Source organism: Cydia fagiglandana, chromosome 14, assembly GCF_963556715.1.
Source record: "Cydia fagiglandana chromosome 14, ilCydFagi1.1, whole genome shotgun sequence".
In the NCBI taxonomy this organism is placed as follows: Eukaryota; Metazoa; Arthropoda; class Insecta; order Lepidoptera; family Tortricidae; genus Cydia; species Cydia fagiglandana.
In genome coordinates, this window is record NC_085945.1 from 15,822,173 (window position 1) to 15,837,198 (window position 15,026).

Here is a 15,026-nt window from a genome sequence, read left to right on the forward strand (position 1 = left end):
CAGTTGACATTTCAATAATTAAAAGTACTTATTAAAAATATATTCATTAGAAACAAACACACAATGAAACAGAACATACGACATAGACATGTTAAATTCATGAGTTCGTAATTCTAGACTTTGGCGCTGATGCAATTGGAGACTCCAAAATCGCCGGAATATTTAATTTAAAGTATCTTTAGATTGTTTCGTCGCTTTCCTAAACCATCGAATATTTCTAAACTGCTTTAGAAAATAAATATACTTATATTTTTATATACCAATTGAACAAACGGCCTGTTCGATTTCAGCAATACTAGTTAATTTCTAGTAAACCAAATGACCTTTTAACAAAGGTGTAGCAATTACTACCATTGCATCAACTACTTCAACTACCTAGTTGTACCCAAGATGTCACAAAATGCAGACACAAACGAGCAAACGTTAAACAGTAAATATTTACTAGATTTCTACATAAAGGATTTCAAGTATATAAGTCCGGAGGCGTTGGGTGTACATAGGAAAGGAATGAAGAAATGGACGTACAAAGCGGTTGGTAAAGTGTGGGCGGTGCAAGTTGTTAGGGGTTTTAAGCAGTTGTTTAGTCAAGGATCATTGCATGGAATTAAGTAAGTGAACATTATCGATATTTGTTAGTTTGTAGGGGAGACCGAGGTGAGTTTTGACAGAGGAGAATTGTGACATTGTCGATTTTTTGGAATCTAATGACTATAAGCGAGCTTGCAACAGTGTGCGTTTGTTAGCTCGTAACTTGAACTAACAAAGGCGCGCTATTGCGACCTTGTTTTTAGTTAATAAATTCCAAAAAATCAACGATGTCACAACTCACCTCGGTCTCTCCTAAGGTAGGTTGTTAATGTTTCAACGGGGCTTAGTTGCCTGATAATAAATGTTTTGATTAATTGAATATTATATACACATTTCTGGCTTGCCTAGGCGCGACTAAAGACTACATGTACAATTTGTACAAAGGCAGGCACAAACTTTGGAACGGCTACAACTGGAGCTATAATATCATTGGTTCAGAGTATTAGGTGCACGCTCAACGCCGGCGCGATTCTTTTCCGTCGGGTTTATTGTATTAAAAATATCCATAAATCCCAAAATATGTCACTATTTGTATTTTCACACTATTTTTTTTATGTATTAATATATAAAGTAAATTATTTAAACTATAGTCCGATCATCTATTATCTTTCCCCCAGATACATGTTGGATCCGACCTTCAGCCGCGCCGAGCGTCTCACCTGGGTTGCCATAATGATAATCAGCGTAGCGGCGTGCGCTGCCAACATCACGCAGCTGTTCCTCAAATGGACGTCAACACCTTTTGTTAATGTTATCGACTCCCTGCCTTCGCCGGTGTGGGCGGTTAGTCCAATTTAAAACTATTTAATTCCATGTCTTGGGACGGCCGACGGCTGAAATCCTAAAACGCCGCAAATATGCTGGTCTTACAAACAACCACATATTTGCGGCGTTCGCGGTAGAGACCCTGGGGCCGTGGTGTCGTGACGCTCACAATATTTTTAAGGGCCTAAAAAAAAGGCTATTGGAAACCACGGGTGACCCTAGGGCTGGCTCATTCCTAGGCCAAAGAATAGGCATAGCTATTCAGCGTGGGAATGTAGCCAGCCTTATGGGCACCCTTCCGCAGGGGACAGATCTGGGGGACCTAAGGTAGGTGGGTAAGTTTTATTTATTTATTTTATTAGTTTTAGTTTATTTAGTTTATACTTAATTTTAATAATAGTTGGTCTAGAGGCATTTATTTGGCTGGTCTTAATCGGATGCCTTAGCAGCGGTCAGCAACTTTTTAGCAACCAAGGGCCACATAGTAGTTAACGAAGTTGACGCAAGGGGCCGATTTTTGAATTTCGATCGCTCGATTTCGTCATTTGAAAATCGGTGGAAAACGGCGAAATGCTAATTTTTGAAATACGAGCGATCAAAATTTGTAATCCAGTGGTATTGACCACTCGATTTCAATTCTATTAGTAGAATTTAAACGCCTAGTAGTGGAGCTATTATTTAACGAAATACACGAAATCGAGTGGTCGAAGTTCAAAAATCGGCCCCCAGGCCGCACTTTGTTAATATTATCAAATGTCTTTATCAGACATTGGCGTTTGTCAATATTACATACAAAATAGCCAGGGAGGCTCGCGGGCCGCATGTGACAGGTTCGCGGGCCGCCTGTTGCCGACCGCTGCCTTAGTAAGAAAAAACCGACATCTCAACAGTTTGAAATGCCATATAAATTACATATTTACAACTAGTTAGCCTGAAGACTTCGAAAAAACACTTTTGTCGTAAAGGAGTTCCATTCGGGTCTTCCTGAGCAGTCCCATTTCACTAAATAGCTCTCATCATCCTCATCATCATCATCTCAGCCATAAGACGTCCACTGCTGAACTGCAGAGGCCTCCCCCTTGGACCTCCATCCGTGCCGGTTGGAAGCGACCCGCATCCAGCGTCTTCCGGCGACCTTAACAAGGTCGTCTGTCCATCTCGTGGGTAAATACTGTAAATAGCTCTATCTCAATGCCAATGCTTGTTTACTAGATAAGTCCAGTTTCAGGTCCAGTCCAGTTCCAAGTCCAGGTCCCGAGAGAGATTATTTTAATTATACAAACTTGGATATTGACTAATACCTAATATACCTACCTAAGATGCAAAAATATTTGTTGGGGCAGTACAAATATGGTGACGAATATATGTATCCGTTGTTGATTTGTTTGTTGTTATCATGGTTATTTAATTTTTCCCTTATTTGGCCCTTACTTAGGTGCCGTTTCCTAACGTGGTGCTATGTCCGCATCTGCACGTCAAGCTGTCTTATAGAAACGTAAACCGGTTCGATGAGTAAGTATTTATCTAAAGCCTACCACTGACAGTCCGCCGGACGATATTGGCCTGTCAGTTAGAACAAAAATTTACAGCTCCGAACAACTGACCGGCCGATATCGTCCGGCGGACTGTTAGTCAGTGGTCGGCTTAACAAATATAGTTTTGCGTATTTATGTATATAAACTAAAAATGCACATAATACGCGACCTCATCATATGATCTTTTGGTAAAATTACGAGTTATGTCCTGAGTTTTCGACAGAATTTATACGAATATTCATGAGGGAATAAATTCTTTACTTGTGCGTACCAGTTTCGGTGTTTATAATTTTCAACAGAAATAGGGTGTTACAGGTTGCAGACTTTCATACTAAAACGACTATTGGTATATCTACTTTCCTAAATAATATTCTGAGCAATTATTACCAGACATCGTACATTTTATAGCATTTTCGGTTCAGCGGAGGTGTGTTAAGTTAACGGAATTGGTATAAACAATTTGAACCCTAATGATTAATTACCGTTAATTACGTTTATATTAACCTTAATTTACCATTTCAGTTGGAATTATCTATACCAATGCTAATTCCTTTAACACCACTCCGCTGCGCCAAAAATGCTATAAAATTTATGATGTCTGATTATCACATACTATTGCCTCTTAAATTTTAGAAGAAAAAGATGTAGTGAATTCAATTTCTACATATACCCAGTTTATAAACCAACAAAAATAGCATCTCGCCTTTCACTCGCAGTACAAAAGGCGTATTGTAAACTTGCTAATGGAGCTGTACAATAGATGTAAAAATAAATATACTTTAACATTTTGTTCCAAATGCGGTAATGATTCGCCAGTTAAACTTAAAAATTGTTATGCATTGTTATCAGTAACGCCATAAGATTTGGCGCGTGGCAAATGAACGCAGTCATAGTAGTAGTACAAATCATCATCATCATCATCATCTCAGCCATAAGACGTCCATTGCTGAACATAGGCCTCCCCCTTGGACCTCCATACGTGCCGGATGGGGGGTGAATGCCATAAGCGCCACGCTTGGCAGGCGGGTTGGCGATCGCAGTCGAGTGCACCGAATTTGAGGGACGCTGCTGCCCGTCCACCGGTGGTTTTGGACGTAGTTTAAGGACATACCCGGGTGCAGTACAAATATGTACATGTATTTAGTAGAATAATTTTATTATTTATTGATTTTAGAATACTTTTTTTAGCCATAGTATGGTAATTTTATTTCTTAAATACACATTTCGATTGGTAATACTAATATCAATATAGCTGTGAAACGTTCTGAGCAGCCATCATACATAATATATATGTTCGGATGGATTCAGTTAAATAAAATTACATTTTACAAGAACCAATTAATACGTAGTTTACCTTGATATAAATTAATAATAAATTTAATTAGGACATTTTTCTGGGCCTTTAATTCAAATTATAGGCTTCAACAGTGTACATAAGTGGCGCAGTCAGTAGGTTATATGCGATTTTATTAATTTACTCGAATATTCTAAACTACTAAATAGATTGGAATAGTTTAGTTGTGTAGCTGTAGGTGCAGAGAGGTAGCGCCGCCAGCATTCTGGGGTCTATACCAGAAGCAGGGGATTTGGAGAAGGTATTTTATATTTAGTAGTATTTTAGTTTTAGTCCCTTTAGATTTTAAGGTATTAATTTTGTATTTATTTTTTAATATATTAATGTATTTTTTATAATTTCCTGTTATGTAATTAATGCTGTAGAGGTGTTTTGGATTTGATTTCATTGTTGTGACACTGCTTATAGTTTGGAGAAATTCTTCGCTTCGCTGGTGTGTCCACAAATGAGCAAGGAAAACCGAGCCTTGGACGAAAGACTCACACCTCAACAGAATTTGTTGCTGGAGAAATTTATATTACAGGTGAAAATATTACAGTCAAGGAATTTCAGTTTGGTGCCACTTCGTACCTAGTCACAGTAACAACAAAGATATATGTAACTCCGTATAAGATAAATAAAGTCTAAGAAAAAAATGTGCCTCGGAAATCAAGAAAAAGTCATTCTCGAATAGATGGCGCCATTACCTTTGGCCTATTCTCGGCTAGATGGCGTTGACGACACCGTTTCATATTTAACAATTTTAACACATATCAGTGAAAGAACATGGGTCAGTATGGAACAATAAAAATTAAAAATCATTTATCCGTATACATATTTTGATTAATCTATACATTTTCAATTTTATTTTAAGTTTTAATCGTGTGTCGATAGATGGCAGTAAATGGACCGTGGCTACAAAATTTACTATGGCTATAGGCCTCTATAGGTACAATCTATTATCTTTGGTAACAATAATATAAGGTGTATTCGGGTAATACCGAATGTCGGATAATTCCGAAATTCAGATGAAAATCACCCTTAAATCCATCATATTAAAAGTCTCTTTTCGGAATTATCCGACAGTTTTCGACATTCGGAATTACCCGAGTAAACCTTACAAATCCAAATGCATTTATTTCATTACTTTTTTACATCTCTTCTTAGCTAATAAGGGTTAGGTAGGTAATTAGTACATCTTAGGTAGAAATAAGAGAGAGTAGGTAAGTATTTATCTAAACATTGTGCAACAAGTTGTGTTAGTAATGAAAAGGTGCGGGTAAAGCTTGCTGGATTTAAACCCGCCCTTGATCGCTAATTGGAATGGTATGAAGATAAAATGATCTATGAGATCCCTAGCGTTTTTCATATGTGCTGTAACTGTGACAAGGTACGAAGAAACTGTAATTTTAAGACGAAACAGGAGCTGAGACTTAAATATTTTAGGTAAATAGCCTCGTCTCGCTAACGGAAGCGGCTCCTAAAACTAGTGCGATAAGGACAAGGTGAAAAATCCTGCGTAAAAATCTCAAAAATCGAGGTTACGTACTCCTCCTCCAAAATTTAACCAATCGTAACCAAATTTTGAAATCTAAATGATTATGAAATTATCTGTGTCGGACCGTTTTGCTTTTTTGGCTAATTGATATCATTTTTGAATACCATGCCTCACATTGCGGCATAGTCAATTAGGCCATTTTGGCCATTTTTGAAGGGCTCTAGCACCTTAAAAAACAAAAATATCAATAAAAGCTAAACGACCCGACACAGATATTGACAATATTAATCTGTGTTGAAAAAATCATTGCTCTAGCTTCAAAACCCACAGAGGAAACAGTTGAGTACGTTTGTATGGAGAAATGACCACTCCTGTTGGCTCTTAAGTTTATTACCTTTCATATGTATACAGGGTGCCCCAAAATGCACAGAAGTGATAAAATCCTGCTACTGGCGTCCGTCCTCCCAATCGTGGCTGACGGAGGAATGCTGCACCAAACTCTTCAGCCCAGTCTTCACTAACTACGGCCTATGCTTCGCTTTCAACAGCCTACCGCTCCACGGCATGTGAGTTACATTGAAAATGAAAAAAATGTTTATTGTGCTATTTGTGCTAAACAGTACAATTTGAATATGACAATTAGACTTGAGCCCTCCTTGTAAGTATATGTATACCTGTATCAGGAGAACCCGCTCTTTCTTAATGTATGTACATAATAGTAATTCAGCTTAAATGCTATTTTTTATGGTTTATTTTTGTTTATTATCAATTACAAGATAGTGTACTGATACGTTACGTTTCGAGATAAAGAAAACAATGAAAAACTCACTGTCTCGGGCAAGACTAGGACTCGCGACTCCAGGATACAAGTCCGCCGCTCTAACAGCTGATCCCTCTAGACATACTCATACTACTTAGACCAGGCGTGGCTCACTCCGCGATTTCGCCGCTTTGCAACAGGTAGCTACAACCTACAAGTACATCCGTTCCACGCCAATTTTGGTGGCTAGCCATAAGCCGCGAGTGGCGCTGCCGCCACCTAGCGGCCATATCTCTCCATCGCAACAGACGCGTTTTGTTAGAGAGTGAGTCTTCTGTGCCTAGTACTATTTTTTATTCTGTGCCTAGACTCATATTCCGACACATACCTACATTTTTCATGGTAGACTTCCTACTCACCTACTTTATATTAAGCATATCACGATCTGATTATAGTCAGTAACAAAATATAGAGTGGTTAGAGGAATTCATAAAACTATTGATAGCTTAGTTAGCCTGTTCCGAACTAAAATACACGCAAACAGGTTAGGCTGTACGCTTAGCTATAGTTTTAGCATAGGAGCTTTTAGCAACGTTTTAATTGTATTACTTACGTGGGTATGGATGCAGTAGGGCGCGTTTTTGGGTTAAGAGGGGGTGTAAAACCAGAAATAAAAAGGGTATCTATTTTTTTTCAATATTTTCTGGCGATCGGTCTGGCCTAGTGGGTATAGTGACCCTGCCTGTGATGCCAATGGTACTGGGTTCGAATCCCAGTAAGGGCATTTATTTGTGTGATGACACAGATATTTGTTCCTGAGTCATGGTTGTTTTCTATGTATTTAAGTATTTATATACTACCTTTAAAATTAGGTACCTTCGACGTTACGAGGACATCTTCTCTTCTTTTTGATATTTTCCGAGTTTTTTCTTGCATTTATGAAAACATTTTGCCTTAGAACTGCAACTGTTCATTCATTATCAATTTATCATCACTAAACAATGATAAAGAATTTAATTTGAACCATGATTGGGAAAATTTGGACTAATAGTTGGGCGATTTTATGGCACTAAGTTCTTGCCATAATTTGTTAGATTCTATACAAATACCTCTTACTATATGTACCTATAGTCTATGGTACCGGTAATTATATTTAAAAAAACAGAAGCATTTATTTTTGTCTAAGCATTTATTTTCAGTGTTAAAATAAAATGTCAAGAAATTTTTCCATTTCATTTATTACGCTTGTTTTAAAGATAACGTCACTCTTACTTATTTCAGTTTCTAAAGAATTTTGTCAAAACAAACATCATAATATATTTAAATGGACACTGATTGGCATGAATAATGCTCAACAAATGTATATAGTAGTGGACCCTATAATGGACGTGGAACCAGTAATGGGACAAAAAAACATAATTCCTCTAAAATAAGTATCTAAAAGTAGTTTATAAACACTGGCTGTATATTATCATAAATAAGAGTCCTAGAGCTGTTTCATTTTGAAGTTTTATTAAATTTGGTTGTTTTTTAAGAAATTGGCGTCAACCTAAAAGTTGTCGTGTCACTGAAAAAAAATACCACTACGAATTCTTAACAACTTCGCTAAGAGAGGTGAGTTAATTTATAAAATTTTAATTAATTAATACTTGATGAAAACTAGAATAAGTTTTGTTAATTGCATTTACCATGAGATAAGGTATAACAACACACTATGTTGTGACTCCACAGATGTAAAGAAATAGTGGTATTTGGCCCAATCCCATTATAGGAGCTGTAAAACTGCGTACCTCCTATGATGGGACAAATGACAGAATGATGCTTGCTATGCCATAATTTCATGTTTAAACAATACAGAAATAAAATGTAGTTAAGAAATATGTCAATTAGGAGGTATTGTCAGACTTGGGATAAATTAATATCGTTTTCCCAAACTTTTATTTAACTTGCCCTGTTAGTTAGTGTGGGTCCAATCTTGGTAGCTAAATTTGAGCCACTTTTCGATTTCCGATTCAGTTGAAATTTTGTGTAAGTACGTAATTAAGTATGCAAATCGGATGATAATGCAATATTATGATAACATGGACCTGATCTGATGATGGAGACAGGAGGTGGCCATGGGAACTTTATCGCATTAAACCCTAACTAATTGTTTTAGGGTATATTAGAATTGTCTCGATGGATCTAATACAATAATAATTGGCTGTGGAAAGAAAAATACATTCAGCGATAAAAGCTTATACCAAAAATTGTTTTATTTTGCCGTAATTTATTCCCCATTTCAATATTTTATACTGATAGAGCAATGTCCATTATAGGGGGCCCATTACTGGATCCACGTCCATTACCGGGGGCCCATTACTGGAACTTTAGTGTCCATGACTGGAGAAAAAAAGCATAGTTTTAATTTGTTAAATATGTGGAAACTAATTGCAGTATCTTTGATACAACACGCCTAAAACATGAAAGACGGATAGGACTTTCATCTTTTAACACGCTAAGCGGTAGACCATTTACATGTATAAGGGAAATATCATAAATACTCCAAATTTCCTCTTAAATGTCCCATGACTGGTGCTGTTACTATATATATATATATCGTTGTCTGAGTTCCCACAACACAAGCCTTCTTGAGCTTACTGTGGGACTTAGCCAATCTGTGTAAGAATGTCCTATATATAATATTTATTTACCTCAATTACACTGAAAAGTTCCTTCTGTTTAAAAATTTAGGGTTATTCCCACTAGTTAGCATCGCGGACGTTATTATAATACGGAATTTTTCAAATACTCTCCTGGCAGAACGCACTGCACCTTAAGTGTATTGCTGTCATTACCCTGATACCCTCATTATCATCTCCCCCCCTCAGGACAAACGTCACAACCGCTTGGCAGCGCACCTTCTCCCCCTACGTCTCCCAAAAGACCCTGGACTGGGGGCTGGACGCGGGCTACCCGAAGGTGTTTCCTCCCGACCCTGCCATGGAGCCGTTCAGGGTGATGGCGTCTGGAGAGACGAACGGGCTGGGGGTGGAGCTGTACCTGAACGATAGTGAACACCAGGTGGCTTGTGATGGCGCTAGTGTTGGGTTCAATGTAAGCATTTTCACATGTCAATGAAGACAGCCAACTCGTCTCTATAGGAAGACAGAGCAATCTCCTTTGATCGCATCTAGGTCAGCTCACCATCACCACCTGAGCTTGCCTCGCCTTGTGGCGACCACTATATAAGCTTCCGAGGCCATCTGGCATGCATCTGGTAGAAATTACCAACCTTACATTACTAATTAATAATAGATATACCGAGGATGCCAATTGTTATACTTGATTACTCAGCAACTTCAAAACAATAAATATTCTTATCTTTTGGCCACAATGCTAGAGTATCGTGTGACTGAAATTACATGAATTATGGTCATCTATTTTTATATGCAGTTAATCATCAGCTCGCCAACGAACCACGTATACACCAGCACCATCATCCGTCTACCAATGGACCGGATGACGACCATCGAGGTGTACCCCATCACCTACCGGACGGATTCTTCTCTCAGAGGCCTGCTGCCGGAACGGCGACAGTGCTTTTTCCAGGATGAAAGAAAGCTGGAGTACTTTGAGTCCTATACGGATAGTAACTGTAAACTGGATCTACTGATACGGGAAGCCAGGAAGTCGTGCAATTGTGTTCTTTACAACTGGCCCAGTAAGTGAGTTATGATTAATTAATTAACTTATTTCACGGTGCTTGTTTAATGACGCAATGATGGACAGTTCATATAAATAAATAATATCTGGGAGGAGTGGGAGGGGGTCCCTTTGTTTCCCATAAAGTTTTAAGTCATAATGTATTGTTTGTCATATTATCGTTAGTAATAAAACTGAAACCGTTAACTTTTCAGGATTTTCCTACGGTTATTCTATAGATAGGTTAGGTTTGTTTTATAGCAATCCTGAAAAGTTACGCGTTTCTGGGCAAAACCAATTATGACTAACGAAAATTCGGACAAACAATACATTATGACTTAAAACTATTTGGGAAACAATAGAGACCCATCTGAGAGACCAAGCCATGTTCGGAAAACATATAAAAACTCAAAAATGCGCGTTTCCCAGAGACAAGACCTAGCTAGATCACTTTATCGCCCCCGATAACCCCCATATAGCAAAGTTGTACCGAAATATATAAATAAACAAGAATTGCTCATTTAAATACATATATCGATAGATTCATACCGAGATATTAATTGATTATGATTACTTGATTATCTACCCACACATGTTGTTTTCATGATTGTTTCAGAGAAGTCCCCATCAGAGCCTATTTGTTCCACTAAATCGGATTACCTGTGCATAAACGATGTTAGAGGTAAATTATTCATTACCTATACTAAGATCAGACCTATGGTATATAGGCAATTAATTATATATCAAATTATATGTCTACCAAGGTTATTACTTATCTCAGGAGGTTGGTAAAGAATTGCAGTGTGATATTCTACTAGAAAGTAGCTTAAATTAGGGACTAAAAGTTTATACAGGTATATTATAATTTTACTTACTTAACATTATATACAAATCAGCAGTCAACCCTTCAACGAGTCGTATACAGCTGATCATAATACTTCTTACTACCCGCCGCAGTAAACGGTATACCTATAGTTAATTAATTACATCGAGGTACTCAAAACACCCATTGAATAGTTATCATAAGATCTCGTTTCTATTACAATAAGACTGAATAGTTACGTAACTGCTACTAATTTAATTTTCTACTTACTGAACGATGGAATTTCAGCTAACAACCTGACTTTAATGTTTAGAGGATCCACATAAGCTAAGTCAGACAGTAAACAAAGATTGACGGAGCAAAATGTAAGAGAAATTCAGTCAGAACCAGTGGCGGATTTGCAGTCTTTGCCGCCCTAGGCCCCAGGCCTTGTAGCCGCCCCTTTCTCAGCATCACCCATCATATTGACTACATTTAGGTCAGGCAACGAAAAAGTATAGAGGGAAATGCTTGGGACACATTTTTAACTTAGTAACTTTATTTGGACTCTTTAGGAGGTGAACATATCAAAAGTCCCCTTGAGCGGGGGTAGGGGAGTTTGGTTTGAAGGTCACATTTTTCGGTTTTTCGCTTATTATATCTCAGAAACTACACGTCCTTGTGATATGATCATGGGAACATAGGTTTTTCGAAAAAAATAAGCAAATACTTACCTATTCATTTTAAGTGACAGTTTTATCAATAGCATTGACTTTTAATGTACCTACAAAAACATTAAAAAAATGTAAATAAGAAACAAGAAAAATATTTTTTTGCTATACCTATAATCATATAATTGTTTTCCTTCTTTTGACCTCCAGCGAATTCCTGAGAAGTTTAAAGGACAAATTAGTAGGTATTTAGAGCCTGAGTTTCGGAGATAAGGGGGGGGAGGGAATGGTAATTTTTTGCCTATTTTCTTGAATAACTGCTAAACTATTTATCCTAAAATTATAAAAAATATATATTTGAGATTCTTACAATGAGCTCTTTGATTTGATATGTAACACGATATAGTTTGAAAAACTTTAATTTTACATTTTCTCATTTACCCCCCAAATATGGCCTTCATATTTAAAATTCTTTTATTTACGTTACACGTCCATCTTTGGGTCACTAACATACATATCTGTGCCAAATTTCAACTTAATTGGTCCAGTAGTTTCGGAGAAAATAGGCTGTGACAGACGGACAGCCAGACGCACGAGTGATCCTATAATGGTTTTGTTTTTTCGTTTTGAGGTACGGAACCCTAAAAACGGGGAACAAGGCGCGAAGGCGTCAACAATCTGCGAAATCGACGCCACACTCGCGTTCGCGGCTTCGCTCCGCGATTCGCGCACAAGTATGGAGGGCCCTCAAGATATCAAAAAACTTGTAGCTTGTAGCAAATTTAACCAGCTTTTATTTGTATAATGATCATGTCATTAGAACGCATAGTTTCCGAGATATAAGCGAAAAACTGAAAAATGTGACCTTCAAACCCCTCTCCCCCCGGCTCAAAGGCTACGGACGGGGACTTTTGATATGTTCACCTCCTAGAGGTAGTCCAAATAAAGTTAGGTACGAAGTCAAAAATTATGTTTCAAGCATTTCCCTCTACAGGTACCTTTTTTTGAGAATTCGTTGCTTTGCCTAATTTTGAGTTATTTTTTTTTTGTTATCATCAGCGAATTTTTTGTCAAAATTTGCCGCCCCTAATATCTTGCCGCCCTAGGCCCGGGCCTACTGTGCCTTATGGGAAATCCGCCACTGGTCAGAACATTGTTTAAAGACATTGTAGATGCATTTTAAACACAGGGAAACATGTAATCATTATCTACATATGTCTAATTAATTTAAAAACAAATGTAAAGACTCTTATTCGTCATTAGCCGGGTCCATGCAGAGCGAGCATACGCGCGAGGCAATTTCCTCGCGCACAAATCGGACAGTGTAGACGTGCGTCGCGCGTATGCTCGCTGTGTGGACCCGACTATTTGCCTAATTGTTGTGTCATGTAGTTGGCAAACAAGAGTACCTACATCCAACCTGTTGGTAGGGCACTGTACTCGTAGACTATGTCTGCAATTCCAGTGATGTCACATGCACACCCTTTAAATCTTATTTAGATGAATCCCCCATACCGTAATTTTGAATTAAGTCTATACATTTATTAGACGACCCAGGGGTCGACTTCAGGAAGAACCTACCTACCCTATTTATGATTATTATCTATTCCATTTTGTCACAGCTAAAGTAGAAGAGCAGCTGATATACGCTTATTTCGCTGACAGCGAAGAACAGCGAAAACCAACGGGCCAGTCCAGCTCATGCCACCCGGCTTGCAACGATGTCATATACAACAGCCAAGTATTTTACTCGGATCTGAAGACAGACCCAGCTGAATCACCCAAGTGGGGGTATCCTGGACCGTGAGTAGGACTTTATTATGTCTCTTTCTCTCATCATCATCTGTCTTTGTCATGAGGGGTACGTATGTCGGGCACATGTTACTCTCGTGTATAAGAAGAATAACATAAGCCAACAAGGCAATCCAGGTCTTGTGACTTGGCCAGTCCACTACACATCATGGCTGAACTGTTCTCCAAATTTAAGACTCTTCTGGGCGATCTAGCAAATTCACGCAAATGAACATACCCTGGACCCATACAAGTGGCGACATACCTTTAGGGACATTTTAGTCTGTTATAAGACTAAAACGTTGATTACTGAGTATCTAATTGTGATCTCTATTTTGCCGGCAGGGGGGAAATAACTCGGCTCAACGTTCATTTCTACGACGACAGCTTTCTTGGGCAACATCGTCATGCGCAGTACGATGATTACTATTTCGTTGGTACGTTGCATGAATTATTTACTTACTCATACTCATAATCTTTATTGCATATCACATTATAACCCATTGCATATACATAACCATATTACCTAATCATAAGTTGGCCTATCTCTTCTTATCATCAAGGCCTGGAGAAAAGCCGAAGTAAAAAGCCATTAAAATAACTCATCATCAACTTTGTCGGGACGTTTCAGGAGGGACATGATAAGTCCTAATGAATAATACGAAATAAAAGAAGAACAGCTCAATTTCATAAGGCACTGGTCCCACCGCGAGCTAGTAAGCTATGAGCTATCGGCTATAAACACGAACAAAAGTTAAGCACTCCCGTGTAAATAAAAGAGACACGGCGATATTTATAGTTACTCGCCCAGCGGTGAGCTGGCAGTTAGCTTCGTAAAATTTTCCTTATCAAATGCCAATCTCGACATTTATTCAACGAACTTAATACCTGTCCACTCTTTAATATTACCATGCCAAGTCATCTTGGATCCTTCAGCTTTATGTTTTCCGAATAGGTACTTTTCCCATTACGTGTATTCCCATTCCGAATACTTTCCCGTGTCGACGTGTAAAAGTGCCCTTGTGGCCTATTTGCTGAATAAATGTTGAAGTTTGAATTATGATGGTCTCCGAAGTTTTCCTCGTCTCCTTCGTTACACTTCTTTACAGAGTGCTTGTGGGTATATGTAAATTTTCGAGAGACTCGCTTAACGAGCCATCATGCCTCCCGTAGAGCTGCTCTCCGTGAGCATTCACTTACTGTAACCGACTGGCCTTGATTTGGTCGGTCCATCTCATTAGCGATCTTCCTCAGTTCCTCTAGCCTTAACATTAACACACTCCACTATTCCTTGCACAACCAGACGTTCTATGGTGACTTCCAAAGTTTATGGCTAGGTAATATTGACTTACCTGTTCATCCAGGAGCTATCGGCGGCCTGCTGAGCTTGTTCCTCGGCTTCAGTATCATCAGCGTGGCAGAACTAATCTACTTCGTGCTGCTGCGACCTTTGCACGCACTGGTCACCGAAATCTGCCACCGCCACAGGAGTTAAATTGCCTTGATAGGCTCTAGTGGCCACCCACACAAATGTCATTGTAACTTTATCACTTCACTTGCACACAGATTGATGTACTTTAAATTGAATCCTAGGGGGGA

At 38.4% G+C, this 15,026-nt stretch overlaps 1 protein-coding gene across 1 annotated transcript; it reads left to right on the forward strand.

The window, feature by feature from the left end:
- The first annotated feature begins 238 nt into the window (after positions 1-238).
- On the forward strand, positions 239-15,013 carry LOC134670907 (pickpocket protein 28-like). Its single transcript, XM_063528729.1, has 11 exons — positions 239-608; positions 1,206-1,371; positions 2,789-2,865; positions 4,651-4,765; positions 6,131-6,285; positions 9,350-9,575; positions 9,915-10,182; positions 10,780-10,845; positions 13,259-13,439; positions 13,773-13,864; positions 14,792-15,013. The coding sequence occupies exons 1-11, from the start codon at positions 391-393 to the stop codon at positions 14,920-14,922; spliced, it is 1,695 nt and encodes a 564-aa protein (XP_063384799.1). The 5' UTR covers positions 239-390; the 3' UTR covers positions 14,923-15,013.
- The last annotated feature ends 13 nt before the right edge of the window (positions 15,014-15,026 follow it).

What these genes read in the sequence shown, in the direction of transcription:
- LOC134670907 (XM_063528729.1), top strand. Translation starts at nt 391, where the DNA reads ATGTCACAAAATGCAGACACAAACGAGCAAACGTTAAACAGTAAATAT. An exon ending in TGTTCTTTACAACTGGCCCA is followed by an intron (nt 10,183 to 10,779) that starts GTAAGTGAGTTA and finishes TGATTGTTTCAG; the next exon opens with AGAAGTCCCCATCAGAGCCT. An exon ending in GTGCATAAACGATGTTAGAG is followed by an intron (nt 10,846 to 13,258) that starts GTAAATTATTCA and finishes ATTTTGTCACAG; the next exon opens with CTAAAGTAGAAGAGCAGCTG.